General features: G+C 35.3%; 2 protein-coding genes and 1 pseudogene across 4 annotated transcripts; 1 reads left to right on the plus strand and 2 right to left on the minus strand.

Annotated features, from left to right (window-relative positions):
* Nucleotides 1-243: 243 nt before the first annotated feature.
* Nucleotides 244-1,148, minus strand: LOC123922003 (annotated as a pseudogene).
* Nucleotides 1,149-1,734: 586 nt separating this feature from the next.
* LOC123921614 (coatomer subunit beta'-2-like) lies at nt 1,735-17,068 on the minus strand. Its single transcript, XM_045974237.1, has 24 exons — nt 16,845-17,068; nt 16,531-16,551; nt 16,307-16,368; nt 16,012-16,066; nt 14,521-14,557; nt 14,066-14,391; nt 13,814-13,945; nt 13,556-13,704; nt 13,053-13,121; nt 12,623-12,773; nt 12,469-12,534; nt 11,629-11,817; nt 11,133-11,273; nt 10,793-10,867; nt 10,499-10,675; nt 10,240-10,331; nt 10,042-10,158; nt 9,709-9,823; nt 9,493-9,564; nt 8,588-8,784; nt 8,408-8,501; nt 8,229-8,335; nt 7,987-8,119; nt 1,735-2,364 (listed from the first exon to the last, which is right to left on the minus strand). The coding sequence occupies exons 1-24, from the start codon at nt 16,845-16,847 to the stop codon at nt 2,182-2,184; spliced, it is 2,763 nt and encodes a 920-aa protein (XP_045830193.1). The 5' UTR covers nt 16,848-17,068; the 3' UTR covers nt 1,735-2,181.
* Nucleotides 17,069-20,235: 3,167 nt separating this feature from the next.
* On the plus strand, nt 20,236-22,434 carry LOC123921617 (protein TIC 20, chloroplastic). 3 transcript variants are annotated; one of them, XM_045974239.1, is made up of 3 exons: nt 20,236-20,390; nt 20,480-20,643; nt 21,662-22,434. In XM_045974239.1, the coding sequence occupies exons 2-3, from the start codon at nt 20,517-20,519 to the stop codon at nt 22,297-22,299; spliced, it is 765 nt and encodes a 254-aa protein (XP_045830195.1). In that variant the 5' UTR covers nt 20,236-20,390; nt 20,480-20,516; the 3' UTR covers nt 22,300-22,434. The 3 variants fall into 3 exon arrangements, with proteins under 3 accessions (XP_045830195.1, XP_045830196.1, XP_045830197.1); XM_045974240.1 differs by having other exon boundaries at nt 20,244-20,390; nt 20,491-20,643; XM_045974241.1 differs by having other exon boundaries at nt 20,271-20,390; nt 20,507-20,643.
* Nucleotides 22,435-23,328: the final 894 nt, after the last annotated feature.

Genomic DNA, 23,328 nt, shown 5'->3' on the forward strand with positions numbered 1-23,328 from the left:
CGAAGACTGTAAAAGTTGAACGTCTACTGCTGCAAAAGTTGGACATCTGCAGATTCTTTTTAAGAACGTGGGCCTGACTTTGGCGCGTCCAGATTCTTTTTAATTATGCTTTCATTTTTCTGGGACTTGCCTATAAATAAATGTCTCTTCTCTTTATTTTTATTCAACCACACCTCATTGTAACTTCAACAAACTGATCTATATTTTATTCATTTTACACAAACTGTTCCGTTTTTATTCATTTTAGCTAGTGTATGTTTTCACTGGAGCAACAGGCTCTGGAATAGGTTGAAAATATATGTCCTGGTCGCACTCTTTGGCTAAAGCAGCCTTGGCAATACATAGGAATGCAGCCTCAACATTGAGGTCCTCTTTTGCAGATGTCTCAAAGTAAGGAATATTCCCTTTTGAAGTACACCAGTCCTTTGCTTTCTTCTCAGAAACCACTTGATTATTTCCGCCATCGATATCAATTTTGTTTCCAAGCAATGTAAATGGAAAAGTCTTTGGATCAGAAGGGTTTGCCTGTTTGAGAAACTCCTCATGCCAGTTTTCAAGTGTATCAAATGACTTCATGACATTAACATCATAGACTAGAACACAGCAATCTGCCCCTCTATAAAATGCAACACCAAGACTTTGAAATCTGCCCTGCAGTGTCCCATATTTGTAGAGTAACGAGTCTGTGATCAATCTGCAGTTCTTTAGTGACAAAATCAGCACCAATTGTAGCTTTATATTGTTGACTAAACTTCTGGTGGACATATTGATTCATCAGTGAAGTTTTTCCATCCCCACTGTCTCCAAGAACGATGACTTTGAGCAAGGTTCGTATGCGCAATGCCATTGATTTAGGGATTCAAAATCTACTTTACTATTCTATGAGATTTTTTCAAATCCTCAATACATAAAAGAACACCAACAACACATCAGTGGAGTGAATTAAAACAACAACCAACACATCTATAAAGGCATATCATAGAGCATAACTTCACAACCAACCCACACAACGAATGACAAGTTCAAAATATCAAGCAGCAACTAACACCAACACAAATCAATCAATGGTATAAGCACTTGAGTACACACCTGGGCAAAAGTTTCAATCACACAGATTAGGGCGATTATGGTTGTCCTTCAATAACCGATTCTGTCGTCGACCTCCGATTCTGTCCTTCAATGGCAATTATGGTTGTCCTTTTTGACTTCTCACACAAACGTTCGATCTATATGGAACTTGGAACTTCAGCACCTCTCGATCTATATGCCATTGATTTAGGGATTCAATTTCTGGAAATTTTGAGAAAAATATTTCTTTTGCAATTTTTTTACACTTAATTGAATTTTCAGAACACTTAAATTTCTTTCTCTATTTTTTTATAGTTAAATTAATGCCATATAGGCTGGGGTAATAACAAATTTAATGAAGTTTGAGTCATTTTATAATTAACCAATATATAATTTAATAAAATGGTGGACTTGATATGTAATATATAAAAAGATGATTTTTTTATTAATTTAAAAACAAAAACAATTGCCTATAGCAGGTACTTTTCCTTGTGCACCGTGAAAGATTTCTTTCACTCTTTCATAATAGACCTTGCCAAAACAATATTCTTGTGCACGATAAACAGAGCCTAAGCAACCCACCTTATATAACCGATAAAACTAATTACAACAATAACCCACTATCAGAAAACATTTAGCATAGATCCTAACCTATAAAAACTCGCATAAAAGAAAATTAAGATATAACATAACTCATTGTGATCTTGATACATTATCAAGCAACAAATAGAGTTTGCAAATAGAGTTTGCAGGAATCATTTAGCATAATTATACCCACATGGTTGTTAAAAAAAAATGTTACAAAATCTCAAAACCAATAGCCGCACAAAATTATGAAAAAAAAATAGGTCAAGAAGAGATTTGGTGTCACTGATAATGGACCTAATTTTACAATATCATCTAATTCCGAAATATACAGCCTAGTTATGGTAAAATATATGATACACAATAAAAAAAAACTGATTGGTAGGACTCAGGTAGTAATAACTGTATTAAAAATAGCTAGTAATCAAATTGGGGAGTCAGCAAAGGCACATCAGAAACAATCAATCACCAGAGACAAAATTTGGATTTTCACACTGTCCCAACCAAATGCTTTTATGCCAACGGGACTCATTCTTTATTTGTACTCAACTCTTCATCAGCCTCGTTGCCATTAACGAGAACTGCACCATCAGTAGAATCTTCTTGGCTTCCTTCCTCTCCGTTTTGTTCTACCTGCTCATCGGTATAATCTTCTCCATTTTCCTCTTCATGCTCCTCTCTATAATCCTCATCTCCATTTTGTTCAATCAACTGTACCAAGAGGACATAAAAACAACATAAAGTAATAGTCCAATACGAAACACAGACAATCAATAGTAATTGTAGATTTTTATTTTCATTGCAGACAAACGTTTATGAGAACTGCAGGAAACAGCATCGTGAGTATCAGAAACAGAAGAATGTTTAAAGCTTAAGGTTCAGATTCATGTAAAATGATTTTGCTCATTCATATTTTGATGTGTACTAATATCTGCTTCCCATGTAATAATAAAATTTAACCAAGTATGAAGTATATAAGATCACATATATGGACTGTTGATAGGCACGTGCCACATGAGAAATTAGTAAATGTTGCAACCAAAGGACCCAAGGTGTGGAGAGTGTATTCTAGAAGGGGTACTAAGGTAAAACGTGGCTAGTTGGTTATTATGTGTGACGTGTATCAGAGAGAGAGCCAATGCAACGTTGCTTCCTAAATATAAGGAGAGGGGGTGAGAATGTTGAGACCTACCTTTTGATTATTGTTGAGATAGTATTATGGATAGATAGCTTGATGCTATCTATAGGAGCGTAGCTCTAGGCAGAATCTTGGGAAGAGATTTCCATTCTGTAAACACTTTTCCATTTGTTATTAATAAAAAGCTCTCTTTTTTCCTTAATTTGTTCTGAAGTGTTCATAAACTTTGTTATATTGATACTATCAATTTGGTCCGACCTACCGGATTCCTTGACGGGAATCAGTGAATGTCGGCGAGAAAAGTAACACCGGCAGCGTTTTCGAAGATGGAGGGTAGAGTTGAATCGTTAGAGAGTGAGATCTCTGTTGTTAGAACAACACTCGCTGATGTACAGAATGCGGTGAAGGAGAATCACGCGAGCCTGTTAGCGATGTTGGAAAAGTGTTTGGGAAAGACAACGCAAGAAGATGAAGGGAGTGCGAGCTTATCGGTGAAAGCTCCAAAGGCGGTGGATCGTGTCTCACTAGAGAAAAAGAAGTATACAGAAGGGTCGATGAGTGGACTCGAAGGTGATGCGATGACGGAATTTTGTCAATCCGTCAGAAGGTAGAGCTACCGGCGTTTGACGGTGAAGATCCGGCTGGGTGGATCTCACGTGCCGAAGTCTATTTCAAGGTTCAGGATACGGATCCAGAGGTGAGGGTGAACCTGGCCCAGTTGTGTACGGAAAGATCCACGATTCATTTTTTCAACTCGTTGATCGGGGAAGAAGATGAATTGACGTGGGATCGTTTGAAGGAAGCGTTATTGGAACGATACGGAGGACATGGTGATGGGGACGTGTACGAGCAGTTAACAGAGTTGAAGCAAGATGGAACGTTGGAGGAATATATTACAGAGTTTGAGTATCTCACTGCACAGATACCCAAACTTCCTGACAAGCAATTTTTGGGATATTTCTTGTATGGGTTGAAAGGAGAAATCAAAGGGAAGGTACGAATTTTGGCTGCTTTAGGTGATTTGAATCGTACCAAATTACTGCAGGTGACCAGAGCTGTAGAAAGAGAAGTCAAAGGAGGAAGTGGGTCTAATTTCCAACGTTGGCCTAGATCTGGGTTTGGCCCAAATCGTTCCAACTCTTTTGGAAGGGGTAAGAGTAGCAATTTTGACTGGGTGTTTGTGAAAGGAAAAGAAGCAGGAGGTTCTAGAGGGCCATCTATTGGGACAAGGAATGAAAATCAAGCCCAACATGAGAAAAAAAGAAATGGGCCTCGTGATAGAGGTTTTACCCGTCTACCTTATCAGGGGCTTATGGATAGAAGGAAGGCGTTGTGTTTTAAATGTGGGGGTGCATTTCACCCTATGCACCAATACCCTGATAGTAGAAGTAGAGGGAGCAGAAGAGGAGGAAGGCGGAGAGGTGAGTATATTGGAGTTGAGTCACATTCACATAGCACACGAAAATCACCAAACAGTGAAGTTTCAAGGTTGATTCGTGGGGTTCCTGTTCTTGTGTTGGTAGACAGTGGAGCTACACATAATTTCATTTCTCAGAAATTAGTGTACAAAATGGAATGGCCAGTACTTGAAACACCATAAATGAAAATCAAGTTAGGAGATGGGTTTCAAACGTCTACAAAGGGGGTGTGCAGAAATTTAGACATGTGCATTGGAGAGTTTCAATTGAAACCAGATCTGCACCTGTTTGAATTAGGAGGAATTGATGTAGTGTTGGGAATGGAATGGCTCAAAACATTGGGAGATACAATTATGAACTGGAGGAAGCAGAACATGAGATTTTGGACGAATCAGAAAAGGATTACACTTCATGAAACAGGAGGAGGTGACAAACTAGTGGTGGCTTTACAAAGTATATTGAGGAAAGGAAAGCGTGAGACTCATGGAGGAGTTTGGGGTATAGAAAAACAAATGAAAAGAGAGGAACGAGTTTTATCAGTATTGCAACAGAAGGAATTAAAAGAGCTGCTTCAAAGTTTTTCTCCAATTTTCAAGGAGCCATCTGGATTACCCCCAAAGAGAGACGGGGAACATGCTATCAACCTTGTAGAAGGGCAAAATGCTGTGAATGTTAGGCCTTATCGATATCCCCACCACCATAAGAATGAGATAGAAAAGCAGATCAAAGAAATGTTAGCAATTGGTATTATTCGACACAGCACAAGTTCGTTTTCAAGCCGTGGTATTAGTGAAGAAGAAAGATTCTTGGAGGATGTGTATAGACTATCGTGCCTTGAATAAAGTGACTGTTCCTGATAAATTCCCAATACCAGTCATTGAAGTATTGCTTGATGAGCTTAATGGAGCCAGGTTTTATTCTAAACTTGATCTTAAATCAGGGTATCATCAAGTAAGAGTTAAAGAGGAGGATGGATGTGTATAAAACTGCTTTTCGTACACATGAAGGGCATTATGAATTTTTGGCCATGCCCTTTGGCCTTATGAATGCTCCTTCCACATTCCAAGGTCTTATGAATGATGTTTTTAGAGAATTTCTAAGAAAGTTTGTCTTGGTTTTCTTTGATGACATACTAGTTTATAGTACTAGTTGGGAGTCATATGAAGCATTTAAAGCATGTCTTACAGCTACTGTTGAGTAATGGGCTAGTTGCTAATAAAAAGTGCCATTTTCTCAAAGGACAGTAGACTATTTAGGACATTTAATATCTGAAGAGGGGGTATCTGTGGACCCCAGTAAGGTGGAAAGTGTGATCCAATGGCCAATACCCAAAAATGTTAAAGGAGTTAGGGGGTTTTTGGGTTTGACTGGATACTATAGGAAATTCATAAGAGATTATGGGAAGATTAACCATTAACTGAGCTTACCAAGAAGGATAACTTTTCATGGGGAAAGGAAGCTCAAGAAACATTTGAGATGTTAAAGGTTAAGCTCACAGATCAGAAGAGCTTAAAAAAATTGATGCAGCAAGGAATAGTCACTGCGGAGCAGCAAAACTGGGCTGCTAAGTTGATTGGCTATGATTTTGACATTGTTTACAAGCAAGGAAAATTAAATAAAGGTCCTGATGCTCTCTCTAGGATGGGTGAAGAGGTGGAATTAATAGCTATAGCTTCTTATTGGCTGGATAAGGCGAAACATGATGAGAAATTGCAAAAAATTATTCAGGATTTGCAATTAGATCCAGTTTCTAGGCCTGGGTTTGAATATCAACAAGAGTGCTTTTGTATGAAGGAAGGTTGGTTATTGCTAGTAACTCAGCATTAATTCCCAAGCTGTTGCAGGAGTTTCATTCAACTCCTCAAGGAGGACATTCTGGTTTTTACAAAACCTGAAGAGTGGCTGCTAATGTGTATTGGGTGGGTATGAAAAGTAAGATTCAAGAATTTGTACGAAGTTGTGATGTGTGCCAGAGGCAGAAGTATTTAACTTCTTCACCAGGAGGATTATTGCAACCCTTGCCCATACCAAGTCAAATATGGGAGGATATTTCCATAGATTTTATCACAGGGTTACCAAAATCAAAAGGTTATGAAACCATATTGGAGGTGGTGGACATATTGTAAAAATATTCTCATTTCATACGTCTCAAACACCCTTATACTGCTAGGAGTTTGGCTGAAGTATTTAGTAAGGAGGTTACTAAATTACATGATATTCCACTATCCATTGTGAGTGACAGAGACCCCATTTTTATGAGTAGTTTTTGGAAGAAGCTATTTAAACTACATGAGACTCAACTCAAAATGAGTACAGCTTATCATCCTGAATCTGATGGGCAAACTGAGGTTCTGAATAGATATTTGGAAACATACCTGAGGTGTTTTATAGCAGATCAGCCAAAGACATGGATCCATTGGGCAGAATATTGGTTTAATACCACATTTCATTCTGCCACTGAACAAGCCACGTGGGAAGATTTAATTTTGATAAAGAGTCAGTTTCCCTCTTTTAACCTTGAGGACAAGGTTATGGCTGAAGGAGAGGGTATTGATAGGTACGTGCCACATGAGCAATTAGTAAATGTTGCAACCAATGGACCCAAGGTGTGGAGAGTGTATTCTAGAAGGGGTACCAAGGTAAAACGTGGCTAGTTGGTTATTATGTGTGACGTGTATCAGAGAGAGACAGCCAATGCAAGTTGCTTCCTGAATATAAGGAGAGGGGGTGAGAATGTTGAGACCTACCTTTTGATTATTGTTGAGATAGTATTATGGATAGATAGCTTGATGCTATCTATAGGCAGGATCTTGGGAAGAGATTTCCATTCTGTAAACACTTTTCCATTTCTTATTAAAAAAAAGCTCTCTTTTTTCCTTAATTTGTTCTGAAGTGTTCATAAACTCTGTTATATTGATACTGGTTTGTATCAACTGTTGAGTGCCAATTAGGGGTGCACAAGGGTCAATTTGTGATGGATTTGACCAAACTTGTTAGCTGAACCAATCACATTTCCTCAGTTCGGGTTCGGGGTCAAAAAGCATAGCTTCATTTCCAAACCCAACTTGGTGATGAGCATGACCCTTTGGGTTGGGACATCAAATCATGAACTACAAAATATTTATGAAACCACTTTGGCTTTGTCGGTTCAAGTTCAATCTAAACTACAAGCAAAACCAAATGCTTTTAGGATTGGGAAGTCGGGTTGATCATATTGATTCGTCCCCGCAATTACTTCTAGTGCTAATCACCGGAGTATTTAGAAGTTCCTATTTTGTTTTCCTTCTCAAGTTTGGATAGAAGGGGGTTCAATGTCACTCTTGTTTTTAGCTTCTAATACACACAATTACGAAAGAACTGGCCATATACGAATTGTCTGTTACTTTATTTTAATGAAAATTGTCTAAAGAAATCATCACGAGTCTATCAATTCAAATGATCCATTAACAGACATCTTGATTAAGTCTATAAGGGGAGCATTTGACTTATATGGTTTAGCTTCAGGGGAGTGTTGGAAAGAGCATAATGACTATGGGAATTATAGTAGAGTTTAAAGCTTTAGGGTTGAAATCATGTACAGTGATTTAACTCATTCATGTACTTATGAAGTTGCACTAGCATTTATTTACTTGTATTCATAATGAGAAGTGTATATAATATCAAATCTGCTAAGTGTATGTCTCTCAAGCATTCATTCTATCTTTATTTTTCTTCACAAATTTTCAAGTTGAACATTTAGATAACTTTTGTATCGTGTTAACCGTATAGTTAGTATACCTCGTGACTAGAGTCCCCATTCTCAAGAGGCTGATCCCCTTCTTCGATCTGCATATTTCTGAAAGCATCAACAAGGGTGACATGTGATTTACCAGTGTGGTTAACGTACTCCTCTGCAGGATGGTAAATACCCCTATCATAAAAGAATGTAATTAATTAATCAAAAACATATTGCAAATGCGTAGTACACAGATTATATAAGTTGCAAAATAATGAAAGAAAGTATGCATTCCCCAACACACCTTGTTTCTGCAGCTTTAGATTCAACCTCAAGTGCAACTTGCCAATCTTCAAACAAATTAGGATACTCCTCGGGATCAGCCAAAGATTCAGCAGCTTTGGGATTAACCTGTGTGTGTTACCAAATAAATATAATAATTCATTTATTCAACCCACATGCTATCTGTTAATAAGAAGTTACCTTGCTGAGATCTTTTCTCCAAATTGCCACTATCTCTGAGACCTTGCTTGGAAGGTATGATCGAGCCATCAAGGCAGCCTCTGGAATCCGATTGCTGTCAAAAGCATAAGTCAGCTACGCATAATCACATTCGAATCAAGTAACGCCATTAATGAAAAGAGTGCAACAGTAGAATTTTACCTTTCTACTAATAATTGAAGGCAGTCTTCAAGTTTACCTAACATAAATAAGCAAAGGAAAGCAACATTGTTCTTCCCTTGCTCTTTAGCAAGAGTTGCAAGTTTGGATATTCCTTCAGCATCTCCTAAAGAAGAATATAGAAGCAACAATCCACTCAAATCCATTGCATGTTTTAAACACTCCTCGGCCATGTCTAACTGCAAGAACAAATATTACAGTGAGCCGCAAAAAACAAATATCAAGTGCCTCCAAAATCATTATTTATATATTGAACGCCTTAGCCATGCACTAGAGTCAGCATCTACAGCTCAAAAAGATCTTCGGGAATTTTGAAAGGGGGTGAAGTGTTTCTTAATGGATTGATTCGGTATCAGATTGAGTAAAATACTACTGTACATTTTGGAAGTATTATCAAGCAATCGAAGGAAGCCACTCAACATTGTTTGAAAGTCACAACGATGACTAAAAATGTGGTGTCTTCAGATATATCCTACTAACGACATGGTCGCAACAAAAGAAGGGAACTGAGGGTACCACGAACAAACATTTTATATTAAAAGTATTTTTTTTTCAAATCACTCGTGTTCCGAACGGTGATCTTCTTGGAAGCAAGTCAATCCAAATGATTCTTGTGGACTTATTATGAGAAGGGTTTGTATAAGCAATTCCAAACAGGTGTTGTGTTATAGGGTTGTCTACTGGATTCAGAAAATGTAAAGCAAGAAAAGAAAGGCAGAGATGTAAAGGAAAAGAGCAAAGAAGAGAACAGCCCAGTGGTATATAAGGATATGAATATTTAGATATGTAACTCAAATAGATTTGGACATGGATATTTAGGAGCATAGTTCAGCCAATTACTAACAGAAAACAGCAAAAACATAGATTCATTCAACGGGGAAAAACACCTTTCCAGTAGACATAGCTAATTCTCCCAACTGCTTCCATTTGGACTCGCTCTTTACTTCTATAGCAATAGCCTGAAAAACAAGAGGATGAACACTAGTCTCAATATACACCGGCAAATCAAATTCATTAAAACGAGAAATGAAGAAAATTAAATACCCAAGTTACGTGATTTCACAAATCGGGTAATATTGCCTTCCTTGGACAGAAGAGCTTACCTTTGCAACCTCTAATCTTCCAAGTTGTATGGCTAGATCAAATCTGTACTCAGGGTCAGTAGCTACTTCAAGGGCATCTTCTATCATGCCTCGTGATTCCAGGAAATGAGCCACGCTACCATAAAAACAAGTATTGCAATTAGGATGGATACAATACAACATGTGTTCCAAGTTTCAAAACTGATGTACTAGTAATTAGTTTTCCATTTGTTTTTCAGCAATATTTACATAATTTTATTAAATATAACCCATTCAAGGAAAAGCATTTCTTAAAAACATATCCCAACATAATTACAAAATAATGAAAGGGAACCAAAAAAAAAGAACTATTACCTGTTATGATGCTCTTTTGGAATTGATGGCAGAATTTCATTAGCCCTTTCCAAATCACCGCGCATCACAAGAGTCTTGTACTCAATTAAGCTTAAAAGCAGTGTGTAGCCCACAATACTGAAGAACAATCGAGAGGAAAAAAAAATCAAGATTATTGCACAAGATATTATGAATAATGCGAGCAGTTGTCCCACTTACTTGAATTCTTTGTCAATCAAATAAACCTTGCTTTGGCTGGCAAGATATCCCAACAAGTACATCGGACGATCCAAGTGAAACATTGTTGTTACCTAAATTCATTTATGCACCAACAGATTTCAAACGATCCTTGTAATTCAATAAATATTTTGTTTATATTTGATAAAAGAAGAAATTCATTACGACAAAGAGTTCACTAAATAAATAAATATATAAAATATGGAGTTCCTTTGAAGCTAAAAGGAAAATGAGTTAATACCTCACCACCAACACAATAATTAAGCCTCCATGAAGCATTGGTGTAGATAAAACAATCTCCAACCCAGACCCCTGTCCTGACACGTTCACTCATTTCATGAAGGAGCTCGAAGGCATCTTCAACACCTTGCTCATCCACAGAGCTCCCACTATCTAAATATGATGAAACAACATCACGCTGCAACAGTTGAAACAAACTGTTTAGTGGGTTTACCACCAAAAAACCATTCAACCAACAAGATAGGGAAAGCACAAAAGAAGACTATAAGAAAATTGAGTCAATCAGAATACTCACATTGTACTTTAGAATGTAGAATGATGTATCACTAGAAATCGCCACTAGATCACCGCTATCAGCCCAGTAGAGGTTCTGCCCCAACAAAATTTATAAGGTATCAGAATGGGAAAAAAGCAAAAACTTAGGAGTCAGTTTGGTTGTAGAGATGTTCTGTTTTCATATTGTTTCAATTTAATTATAAAAATGTCCCATCATTTTCATGTTTAATGTTTTCAACATTTTCTATTAAAAACAATGGAAACAACATTTTATTATTTTCACCGTTTAATTTAATGTACAAAATTTTGAAGATAGGATACAAAATGCCATTTTTGTAATTAAATCAGAAAGCACTTACTTTCACATTTACATCAATGCGCCTAATCAATCTGCATTCAGCCCAATCATAAAAGCAGATGAAATCATTTGAGCACATTGCCAATACAGTGCCACCAAATATTCGTTCTGCTGAAAAAGTTGGTCGGATACTTTTCTTTTCCTGAAAAACAAAATGAAATCTCGACTTCAATTAAAACTTCCTAGAGAAGGATTTATTTCAGTAAGAGACAGCTATGCAATAAGAGATATTTAATTTTGAGAACAAAGTCAGGCTTTGAATTTTTATTTATTGACAGCATAGACATTCCAGTTTGTTAGACATAATTCAATTTAGGAAAATCAATTTTCAAGACAATTGTTTTTGTTTGGTCCCTTCCCTTAATAATAAATCAATTGAAGGACCCGTTTTGCTCACACTTAAAAAGAAATATTAAGGATTGGTTGGCTGTTACCGTCATTTTCATCTTCAATCATAAAATGGATAAAATTAGAGTATTTCAAAATGAGGTTCAAACCTGGAAAGTTTTGCTGAAAATTTTAATCTTTGAAGTACTTTCTCTTACAGCATACTCTCCATCCGAAGACCAAACAATTTCAAGTGCAGAGCCAAATGACCTATTTCTCCATGCCAAGGCAGTATATATAATATACTCACCATCCCCACAAACAACAACAAACCTCCCATTTGGATTATGCCTTAAACTCTGAATATAAAAAAGCAAATCACAAGTCAGCCATCAGTGAAGACACGTGAAGAAACAAATTAATGACGGTAATTGAAGCCAAAGAACTGATTAAGCTCACTTCTTCAAGTATGGATTATAAAGACTACACAATGATAGTTCCATAATGAACTCAAAACTAAAAAACTACATAATATATTGTCAAGTAATCCGAGTTGAGCTGGATGGACCCATATAAGGGGAGGAAACTCTAACAACACCTATTTTTCCATCATCCCGGACCTTGTATAGGAAATCCAAGCTCCTCACCACTTGGAGCAGTAATAAATGTTTTCACATTACATAATAAAACCTAACCTCATTTAAAAAATACTCATTTATACCCAGATTATATACTACACAAGAATGGCGATGACCAATTGAATCCTATAAAACAATAACAGGCTTTATGTATACAGTATCAAAACAAATGGTCAGGTTTAATAAAAATGAAAACAAATGAAGAATGAGATAGCTATATCAAATTGCCTGAATTGCTAAATAATGTAAATATGCTTATTTCCTAAAATCTGTTACGAGGGTTGTACAATGTGAGCATAAATGACAACAAAGTAAGTAGATAGTAATACAAAATAAGCAAACAAAATAGTAAGAAAAAGGGTCTTCGCTCACTTGTGGATAGAGATCACAGGTGCCCAACTCCTTAACAGCTAACGGTAACCTTTCTCCATCAGCAATCTAAAAAGACAGTACTTTGTGTCATTAATAAAAAAATGAGTTTTCATGTTTTGCTCACATAATTTACTGCCAAATAATGAGCCCATACCTCGGCATCTGCTCCTACACTCCTTATATTGACAGTTTGAATCTCGTTATGCTTAGCCCAAATGATCTTCCCACTGTTGTCCATGCTGGCTACAGGTTCTTCTCTACCAAGTTTGACCATTATAGTTCCTTCATCATAGCCAATCACAACCCTACAAAGATAGATGTTTTGGTAATGTAGCTCATATATTTAGTGATCAAAGCAAACAAGATACCGTGAAATATAAGAGAAAACGAAGTTTTTTAATCGGATATAAATAGTTCAGTATAGAGGCAATATATGACACTATAGTCCTAATCAAAATGATTCAAGGGCCAAAGTATGAGACTTAGGAATTGCTATCGAATATTTTCTTAAAGATTCAAGGGCCTAAGTATGAGACTCAGGAATTGCTTTCGAATATTTTCTTTGAGGGAAAAAATAACCGTACCGGCGTGAACTCTTCAGGTATCCAACAGCCCAAACTCTTTCGAGACCATAATTCAATGTGTTCTCAAGCCTGCGAGCAGATTAAACCACCATAAAGTTTTAAAAACAATTCACTAGAATATATACATAATCTCTATAATTTTAGTAAAATCTTGAAAAGTATAACATGGAAAAGTAAACAAAATATAATATAATAGAATAATTAGAAAATGCATCTAGTCTCTGCTAATTTCAAGACTATGTAAATTCTCGTGTGAATGTCAAATTTAGACATTAGACATAAAATGTCATCATAAGACAGCTGAAGCAACAAGTAACAGTATCATAGTTTTTTAAAAACGAAAAGGCATACTAGGATAAGGTCTTGCTCTAAGAACAAAAATCAACTAAAGACAAACTATTCAAGTTCCTATAAGAGTGATGACGATGACACAAAAAAACAGGAGGAATGCACCAGATAGAATAAGATAAAACTCAAAACTCATGTCAAGAGCCTCAATTTACCTATAAGTTGTTGAATGCCAAATGCGGACTGTACCATCCTCAGAGCCAGTAATAATAATAGGAAGTTCAGGATGAAAGCATACAGCAGATACATTGTGAGTGTGACCATCTAGAGTCTGGACACAACTTTTGGTCTGATAATCCCATACCTATTTCAAAGGTTAAGCAGGACTATTAATTGCCGTGTATATATACTTATAGGAAAACAAATCATTGGGTAGATGAAGAGTAAAGAAAACAAAAAAACAGAAATCAAACCTTGGCGGTGTGATCATCAGAACCAGTAATTAGATAAGGTTTGTCACCACCAGTAAAATAATCAACACAATTCACTCCTTTTTGATGGGCATCCAACGTAAAATTTGGATCAGGAGAACCGAGATTCCAAATCTGCAAGGGAATATAATGGTGCTTATGCATAACATTATTGTACGGTGTGTGTAAAAAAATAAATAAAGAAAGAAAGAAAGAAAATGCCGGAAACATTTGATGAAAAGAACACATCTAAACCTTTATGGTCCGATCAAGAGATGCACTGGCAAAGGTGTTTGTATCTTTAGGGTTGAATGTCACTTGCATGACATAATGAGAATGTCCCTCAAATATCTGGGTACAGATCCAGCCTTTTTCCCAATCCCAAAGCTTTATGAGCATATCGTCAGACGACGATAGCACGTAGGGAAGGGTGGGATGAACAGCCACACACCTAATGTAATCTGTGTGTGCCTCAAATACTTTTACTTTATCCATTGTGTTGTAATTATATACACGAATAAACATATCATCTGCTCCCGCAACAACCCACTGTTTGCGTGCAATAAACTTGGCTGACCTAACTGCAAAACGACGCTATATTTGAGACCAATGAAATAAAATATATAAAGAAAAAAAATGGCTTCAAGCAAATGAATCAAGAGGCAGATTTACAAACAATGAAATAAACAGGCTGAAAGAAACTCACGCACCAGGTAACTCAGTAACCTCAAAAGACTTAGCCATGGTCTGAAATAGCATAAAAAGAAATTAAAATTAATTGCACAAGCAAAATTATAGAAACTTATAACGAATATGTGTGCAAAGAAAGGCCTGTGAAAAATTCAAAAGTAGAACAGGAGAGTAGAGACTGTCCTTTAACACCAATCTATCTATAAATATATATAATGCATCAGTTTATGGAGTCCTAAATTATCATGGAGAAACCCTGAATCTATGAAAGGAAAAACAAGAAGTATATGCCTCACTGAACATTAGTGGAACCAGCAAAATATATCTTCTTTGGATATATGAAGGGGAAATATTGGTGGAACCAGCCAATACTGATAATAAATCTACAAAGGCACAAACCTCACCACACTAATAAAATGCATTTCAAACAGGTCAACTAACAAAATGTACCTACAAATAAGTACATCTAACAAAATTCAAAAATAAATCACCTGGAGTGGGGAGGGATATGATAGCCTAATAATGTGGAGGTTAATCAGCCTAAATGGAATTTTAACCCAGGTTAAAACAGGTCACCCCAAAGGAACTAGGTGCCAATTGTGCTAATGCTCTTCGGAATTTATTCCTATCAATTCATTTACAGGGATAGTTTTAAAAAACACTACCCACTCTCAATCTGCTTATAAGTATAAAATGCTACAGTAATTTCCGACCAGTCTTCAACAGAAAAGATCACTGAAAATGCTGTTTTATTCACTAAAAGATCACAATATAAATTGCTACAGTTCAAAACTTGTTACATCTATTGAGCCGGAGTCTTCCTTCTAACTTTGTACACAAGGAAAGTCATTCTACTTATCATCATAATTTAGGAGTTTACGAGGACCAGTTTATATATGAAAGAATTTATTTATTTATTTATAGCTTAATATGCAAATGTAAATAAATCAAATACTACACCCGTCTCAATATAAATAAAAACTCATTTGGTGGTCTAAAATCTAAGCAAATCTTAACTAGTTTTACCATATTTAATGATGTCATTCCTAAAATACCTTTCAATTAATATAATTTTATATTTCAATATACCATAAAGGGCAGTTTGGAGAATACAAGTACTTTGTTGATTATATTAAGATAGTTGCAATCAACAGGTCTTAATTATCGTGTGTATAGGTATTTTGCTTGTAATCGAGACTGGTGGGAGTAATATGTTAGAAGAACACTAACATTTTGGACAACTCTTTGGCGTATTATGAGTATTCACTAGTTTTTCTAAAAAAGAAAGAAAGAATGTGTGGCTGCTTTAAATTTGAACTACATTCATGAATCAGCCGTTCATTATATGTAATGTAGGCACCATGCAAAGGGTAGCTTGTCTGGATATCAATCAACAAACACCTGTGTCTGACTCAAGTGCCAACATACAGCAATTACATTTCATCATTCAGTCACTCATATGGTATATGTTATAACAATATAAAACATCTGAATTGTAAAAATTGACACACCTGAGATTGGTAATTCCAGATACAGACAGTCCCGGAGTATAAACTTGCTAGAATCCTGCATTAATGACAGAAAATTGACACAATTCAGCAAAACATTCAAATATCCACTATTCACATAGATGCCACACTTGAAAAAGACCAAATGAACTGAACAAATTCCACATTAAAAAGCAACAAGATATAAACACAATTTTAAATTTAGCTTCATTGCATAAAAACAAATTTCATAGATTTCATAAAAACAAATTTCATAGCAGTAATAAGCATACACATCCAAGGACAAGGTTAACATTACCATGGTTCTGTTGGATGTAGATCCACAGACTTTACTCTCTCTGATCTTTGAGCAAGCTTTCGCTGATCAAATTATCAAATTACACAACAACACATCAGTTAATCAATCACAATTCTAAACACTTGAACTCTGTTTAGTTTCTGATAAATCTAATTAACAAAAAATCTCACTGACTAGCTAAAACACAAAATAAACCTCAAATCAAAAATCAAAAACAAAATTACCTTGATTTCGAGTCTGAGAGGCTGCAAAATCAATCAAAACAACAAACGAAAACAAGTCAATACACAATTCTATATTTTCAATTAGATCGCAAATGAACTAAAATCAAACGAATTAACGAAGTAACGAACAAAACAAAGCAAAATTATGAAACGATTAGCGTTTCTGAGTTATAGAAACACGATGAAGTGAAATTGGAAATTGGAAACGTAATATGAAAAAAATATGGAATCGAAGCGAGATAGTATCAGATCTAAGGTTATTGAGAACGGTGAAAAAGTTTTGATATAGAGAAGAGAACGAAGAAGAAACTTACCATTGCTGAAGATTGGAGAAAGTAGCGCTAGATTTGATTGAGAAAAGTGGTTGAAGATTGAGAAGTGAAATTTGAAGAGCCCTAATAAGAGAGATTTGCGAGCAGAGTGTAGATGTGAAATCGATGGGGGAAGAAATGGAGAGTGATGCTTTGCAGTTAAGTTAAGGGATTGATTTACGATAATGCCACTGGGAATCATGTGGACTTTCTGTGTTGGGTGGGTCAATCCGTCTATAACAAAGAGCTGGTTTAAAATATGCTAACAGGTGCCCCGGGGCACTGGTTAAGGAAACCAAAAAAAGAAATTTTTAAATTGAAAATAATACTTTTTAGACTTTCGAGGCGTTGACTGCACAAAGTTTAAAGTCATATTACTATATTTGCTTCCTTAAACAGTGCCCCGGGGGCACTGTTTAGCATTTTCCTTATTTTTTTTATTTTAAAATTTCATAGCAAAAAAAATTTGTAAAAGAATAGACGGAAGCCTAACAAATGTAAAACGAGGTAAATTTAGACGTTAATTGAAATTTGGGGACTAAAATTGAACAATTATAAAACTTAGTGAGTCGAAACTATCCATAATGAACACAAATAAAATGTGGAAAATGAAAATATGTAAAAATCATGGAAAAAATTAATAAAATATTTAATATATTACAAAACTATCCGCTCTAATTAAAACTTTTTTCGAAAGAAAAATTGAGTTTTTTTTTGTCCAACTCAAAAGATGCACTATATACTTTTTAACAAAACTATCGTGTCATTTGAACTTGAAGACATTAGAAAAAAAATTGAACCTGAAAACCATCGTGTCATTACCTGATATAAATTTATAAGTTGACACTAATTCATGCAAACTAGTATACTTAATAGTATAAAATTTTGGATGACATGTAGCATGAATTTTTTAACTAATTTGACTTTACAACAAATTAAAGATAGACGGATAAAACGTTATTTCGCTAAACTTTTTATATAGTAAAACTCAACTTACGAAAAATACTACATCTATAAAAAAAATTAAACATATGCGACACAACATTACTATGTATGATCCTTTGAACTTTTTTCAGAATGTCTACAACCTTCGGTGTTAGAAAATCAAAAGTGTCGAATACAAATTATATTAAAACATGTTGGTTGTCAGAGCAAGGTGATTTTCCAGAAACAATAACAAATTTGGGTTTAACGAGAAATCTAGAAAACATGAAGAAATAACTTGATTTTTTTTAGTGAATTCTTCAATACACCTCTTATTTGGATTTGGATATGTATTGGTCTCTTTGACATATATGCGCCTAAGCATGAGGGAGGTTGTTAAGTTTACACATTACTTCCCATTATGCAGTTAGCTTTCCTAATATTATTGTTACTACTCATTTTAGGGATTGTTAGCATAAGGGTAGGTGTAGCATAACTCAGATTGATTCGTCTATATGAATTCTCTTTTCTCTCTCTCTATGAGTTTTCTTTCTCAACATGTGGAGATATTTTATGTGGTGGCTGTAGTATTATTTACTACAGCGGCCCAAATTGCAGCTGTTCACAGTCACGAATCACGATGACTGCTAATTGCTTATAAAAATCTTTTTGATGGACATTTCCATGTTTTTATGCATAGCAAAATTAGCTAAATTCCTGCTATGCACTATCTCACTTTAGTGATTTTGACGCCAGCAGCTATGCATTGTAATTTGAGACTGATAACTTTCTGTCTTCACTATAGTTCACAGCTACAACACATGCATCTGTTACATAAGTTTTATAATGTCCCAAGAAATGCCCTCATGATTTCATGGAAACTCTTCTGTAGGTTATCCATTATTTTAGTAATCAGGGAACAAGCAATGGTGATTTTCTTACTCTTCAAACTCGTAAAAATTTCGTTTCAAATTATTTGTTCATTTATAAACTTGTGTCATAATTGGACCATTTTTGTAATAACTGAACTTTACACCTTTCAGGTTTGTTGGTTTATATATTCACTCTATCCTTGTTCAAGATTATTACCATCAAAGCAGTCGTGTTCCTTCTTTTTAACATGACACCTCCCAAGAAAGCCTCTTAGCCTCGTGAATTTATTTCCCCATTGATACGTATCAATGTATATTCTTTGAGTGATTGAGGAAATCTGACTTAGGGTCATATAGAATTTTCCTTGCAAATTGTTTTAAATATATTTGCCGTTTTTAAGACAATGTATATAGAATTACTTTTTATATAAGATAGGTTTAGTACATATATTTGCCGTTCTAATATATTTGTCTTATAATCACTTTTAAAATTGTTGATACAAATGTATATAGAATTACTTTTTATAATGTATTGAGTTATCGTCCATGTTTAGAGAGGTCCTATTGAACTGTTACAACATAAACTCAAACTAGTGTTGAAGACTTGTAGTGAACTAGTGATGATATTTATATAGATTAAACCTCTGATTTTCCACTTCTAGGGTTTTGTGAATTATTTTAATATATATGTTGTAATCTAATTATCTAAACACAATTATATCCACATCATATATTTGTCACTTAATCATAACAAATAGTGGTGACAAAATGCTTCCGATGCGTTGGGTCGATTGCGATCGACTTGTCATTTTTTGACCTGCTTCGTGTAGATCACTACAAAAATGGGACGGTGAATAGAATCAAGTGAAGTGTGATGAAATGAAGGTATCTGTAGAGTCTCAAAATTTGTCGGGAAAGAAGAGAAAGAAAAATGAATAGGAGAAATGGATGATATGTAGGTTTAGTACTTTAGTTACCAAAAATTTCCATCAACAATTTTAAAAGTGATTATAAGATTAATAGTTGTGAGTAGAGAAAAATTGAAAATTAGAGAGAAGAGAAATGAACATACACTAAATTGGATTATACTAATATATAAAAGTTAAGATTAACTTTAGTAACAAATTGGTCTTTAGTTTTTTAAATACCAAATTGGTCCTTTTAATATTTCTAAGTATTAAATTGTTCATTTAACTTTGCAATAGATTACACTGTACTTCACCAAAAGATTACATTATTACTCTTTTAATGATGCTCTGTTTAAAAAAATATTTTTATGGCTATTACCTTTCAACAACGGTTATTGCTACTGACAACATTTGATCATTTGAATCACTACCAACAGCTACAAGTATCGTACCACCATAACATTCTTTTAAAAAGCATCCATCAAGTTCTATGCATTTCGAGAAAATTTGTTAACAACCTTCAAATCACATATAGATTCTTCCGGCTAACGACCACATAAACATATTGTGTCATGTGAAGACTACATGAACATTAGTGTAATCTATTACAAAGTTAAAAAATCGATTTGAAAATTAAAAACTAGACATACCCCCCTTATCTTAATCTTCTACAGGCCCAATACATTTTTTAGAGCCCAATATCAATTTCTTCTTCTCTGCGAGCCACCGTATCTTATCTTTCTCTCTTTGACACTATCTCTCTCTCTCTCTCTCTGAATCGTATCTCGCCGCCGTGCCTCACTCTCACTCTCTGATGATCTGATCGGAGTAACAATTCAGAACAGGTCAGTACCAAATTTGCCTGCCAACCCTATTTCTGTTAAATTTAATTTTTCAATGGTGCTTATTATTATTATTATTGTTAATGTTGCAGTTGTTTTTTGGGATTTTCTTCAACTAGTTAATCAACAATGATTGGAAATGGCGGTACCTTATCCCAAGGTTCTGTCTTATGTTACGCTTGTCAAATGCCTGCTAAGGTTGCTGTCTCAAGTGTCCGAAGTTTTTGGGGACATAGTTTACAAAATAAACCAAGAGGTATATTATTTCATTCAATTATGTCTTATTTCCTTTACCTTTTCATCAATTAACTATGTAATTATGTAGCATCGACACTTTAGATAGATCGAAGACGTGTCCGGTGTCGGAGTGTCAGACACCAACATAATAACATGACACATTTAGTTAATTCAATTCAATTACTTCAATTTTCTCAAATTATTGTCTCTGTTAGATGTGTGAGTGTCTTGTAGGTTCGTATGTAATTATTATCTATATGATAGTATGGATTATTTAGCTCCCCGGACTAGATTGAACATATGAGTAAATCTCAAGTATCACTCACTCTCCTACTGGTGCTTAGTATTTTAACAATAGGTCAGACACTAATATGTTGGATTTTGATATACTTTTAGAGACTATTTACTCCTTTTTTTCATATATTTTATGGACTAAGTAAGATGGAGGGAGATATTTGTCTTTTAAGTGACTAAATTGAGGGTTTATTCTTTACCATAATCTGCAATGACATTTAAAAACATTAGAGATGATTGTTTACTTTTGTATGGTGTTTAGTAAAAAAGGGCCTTCGTGCAATTTTACTAAATATGATACTTTTAAACTAGCATCCGGGTACTGTGAGTATAAATATAATGTTTAGAAATTTGTTAGTCAAGTTCCACTTAAATGGGAATGAATCTAATCTAAGGTAATTTGAGACAGTAAACATGACACTGGTAATAATTTGAGAAAATAATATTGAATGTAACTACATGTGTCGGTGTCCGACGCTTCATTGAAGTGTTGATGTTACATAGATCGCTGCAGTCAATGATCTCAGTCTTGATGGAGATCAGACATCGAGATTCCTAATATATGATTTGTCAAAGTCACAATGTGATACATCTGATCTCCATTCAATGACTTTGATTGGGAGACTGTAGTGACTACAGGAAATGTTGACTGCTGTGCTTAAATCTGTCCCATCTTGGCAATAGACATCGTTGAAAATTTTGTTTTCATTTTCTTAAATTGTTTATCAATCATTCTGTGATAGGAATGGCATTCACAGACATGTCTGCTACGTCGAGCCTGCTGTTAAGTGGGGGTCAAAATCTTCTGTTTCGTACTATCCCTGTGTTACCTAGTCTACGCAAATCTTGTAAGTCCCCTCGAGCGATGAAGGATGGCGCTGCTGGCTATCGATACCCTCCGATGACAAAAAAACCAAGATGGTGGTGGAGAACATTATCATGCATCCCTTACCTCTTACCTTTCCATCAAGTATGGATGTATGCTCAGACAGCATACAATCTTCACCCGTTTCTCGAGAGTTTCGAATACTATACATACCCTTTTCTTAGGTCAATTGGGAGCCTACCTAGATGGTCTCTCATAGCATACTTTGTGATTGCATATCTTACAATTGTGAGGAGAAAAGAATGGCCTCATTTCTTCAGATATCATGTTGCATTAGGAATGTTAATCGAGATAGCCCTGCAGGTTACAGGCATTGTGAGCCGTTGGATGCCAAAATCATTCTATTGGGGTAAACTTGGAATGCATTTCTGGACTACTGCATTTTTCATTTTTCTCTTTACTACCATAGAGTGCATTAGGTGTGCCCTTGTTGGTATGTATGCCGATATCCCTTTTGTCTGTGATGCAGCATATATCCAAATACCATATGAATAAGGTGGAATATGTAAGGAAGAAAACACCTTTACATTTATGTAATCTTGTTTGTATTGTACCTTTTGTTAAGCAGAACCAAAGAATGACTACTCAGTTTGTCGTTGTTGTTTATATCAAAATAGTATCTGTTTGTTATTTTCCTCGAGTACATTCTAGTTATATAGGGATCAAATTTATCTGTATTATCACAATTCAATCTCTCCCTTTCTATATATGTGTGTATGTGGTGTTTGTTGACACCTTTAACATTATTTAATTAGAGATGGCAATTTTAAACATGTCCATGAATTTGTTTAAACCACACCATTACTGTGAAATTTGCTATTGATTTGATACCATCAGTTAATGAGGATTGCTACATCTATGAAGAAAGGACGCGGGGAGTTTATAAAATAATTTGATTTTATTTTGTTCAAGACTGACTGGCTCAGATTCAGCTAGCATGGCTAGTTGAATTATTTCACCTTCATCAGTCACTGCTGTATCTGGAAATTTCACACGGTCATTCAACCTTTGTGGAGGTTGTACATTTCTAGTTGGCCTTCCAGATGCACCTCCTTAAGTTGTATTTACCTCTGGCACTGATGGCTCAATGTCATTGAAATACACTATCTTGCCCTGACTTGATGAATTATCCTCCCAGTTCCAACTACTAGCCTCATAAAATCTCACATCCTTACCTAACATCATTTTCCTTCCAATTGGATCATACAACTTATATCAACTAGTGAAGTGATAACCAACCATAACAACTGGTTGAGCCTTGTCATCCAGCTTCTTTCTCATTTGATCTGGAATGTGTCTGAAACACAAGGAACCAAACACTCTTAGATGCTTCACATATGGTTTGACTCCTGACCAAGCTTCCTCTGGTGTGACATTCTCCAACCTCTGGTGTGACATTCTTTCCTAGATGCCTATTTTGAGTCCTTCATCCTCTTTGGGAACCCTGAATCGACAGATCTCTTAAGGGAAGGAGCAGCTTCAGTTTCCACATTAGCAACTTCATCTTCCATAGCTTTAGTTTCC

This window comes from Trifolium pratense, linkage group LG4 (assembly GCF_020283565.1).
Source record: "Trifolium pratense cultivar HEN17-A07 linkage group LG4, ARS_RC_1.1, whole genome shotgun sequence".
Taxonomy (NCBI): domain Eukaryota; kingdom Viridiplantae; phylum Streptophyta; class Magnoliopsida; order Fabales; family Fabaceae; genus Trifolium; species Trifolium pratense.

Excerpts from the sequence above, each read along its gene's own strand:
- LOC123921614 (XM_045974237.1), bottom strand. Across the intron at positions 12,774-13,052 it reads TACCTGAAGAGTTCACGCCG|GGTTGTGATTGGCTATGATG; the intron begins GTACGGTTATTT and ends CTATCTTTGTAG. Across the intron at positions 10,868-11,132 it reads GCATTGATGTAAATGTGAAA|AACCTCTACTGGGCTGATAG; the intron begins GTAAGTGCTTTC and ends TTGTTGGGGCAG.
- LOC123921617 (XM_045974239.1), top strand. The coding sequence starts at position 20,517 with ATGATTGGAAATGGCGGTACCTTATCCCAAGGTTCTGTCTTATGTTAC. Across the intron at positions 20,644-21,661 it reads TTTACAAAATAAACCAAGAG|GAATGGCATTCACAGACATG; the intron begins GTATATTATTTC and ends ATTCTGTGATAG.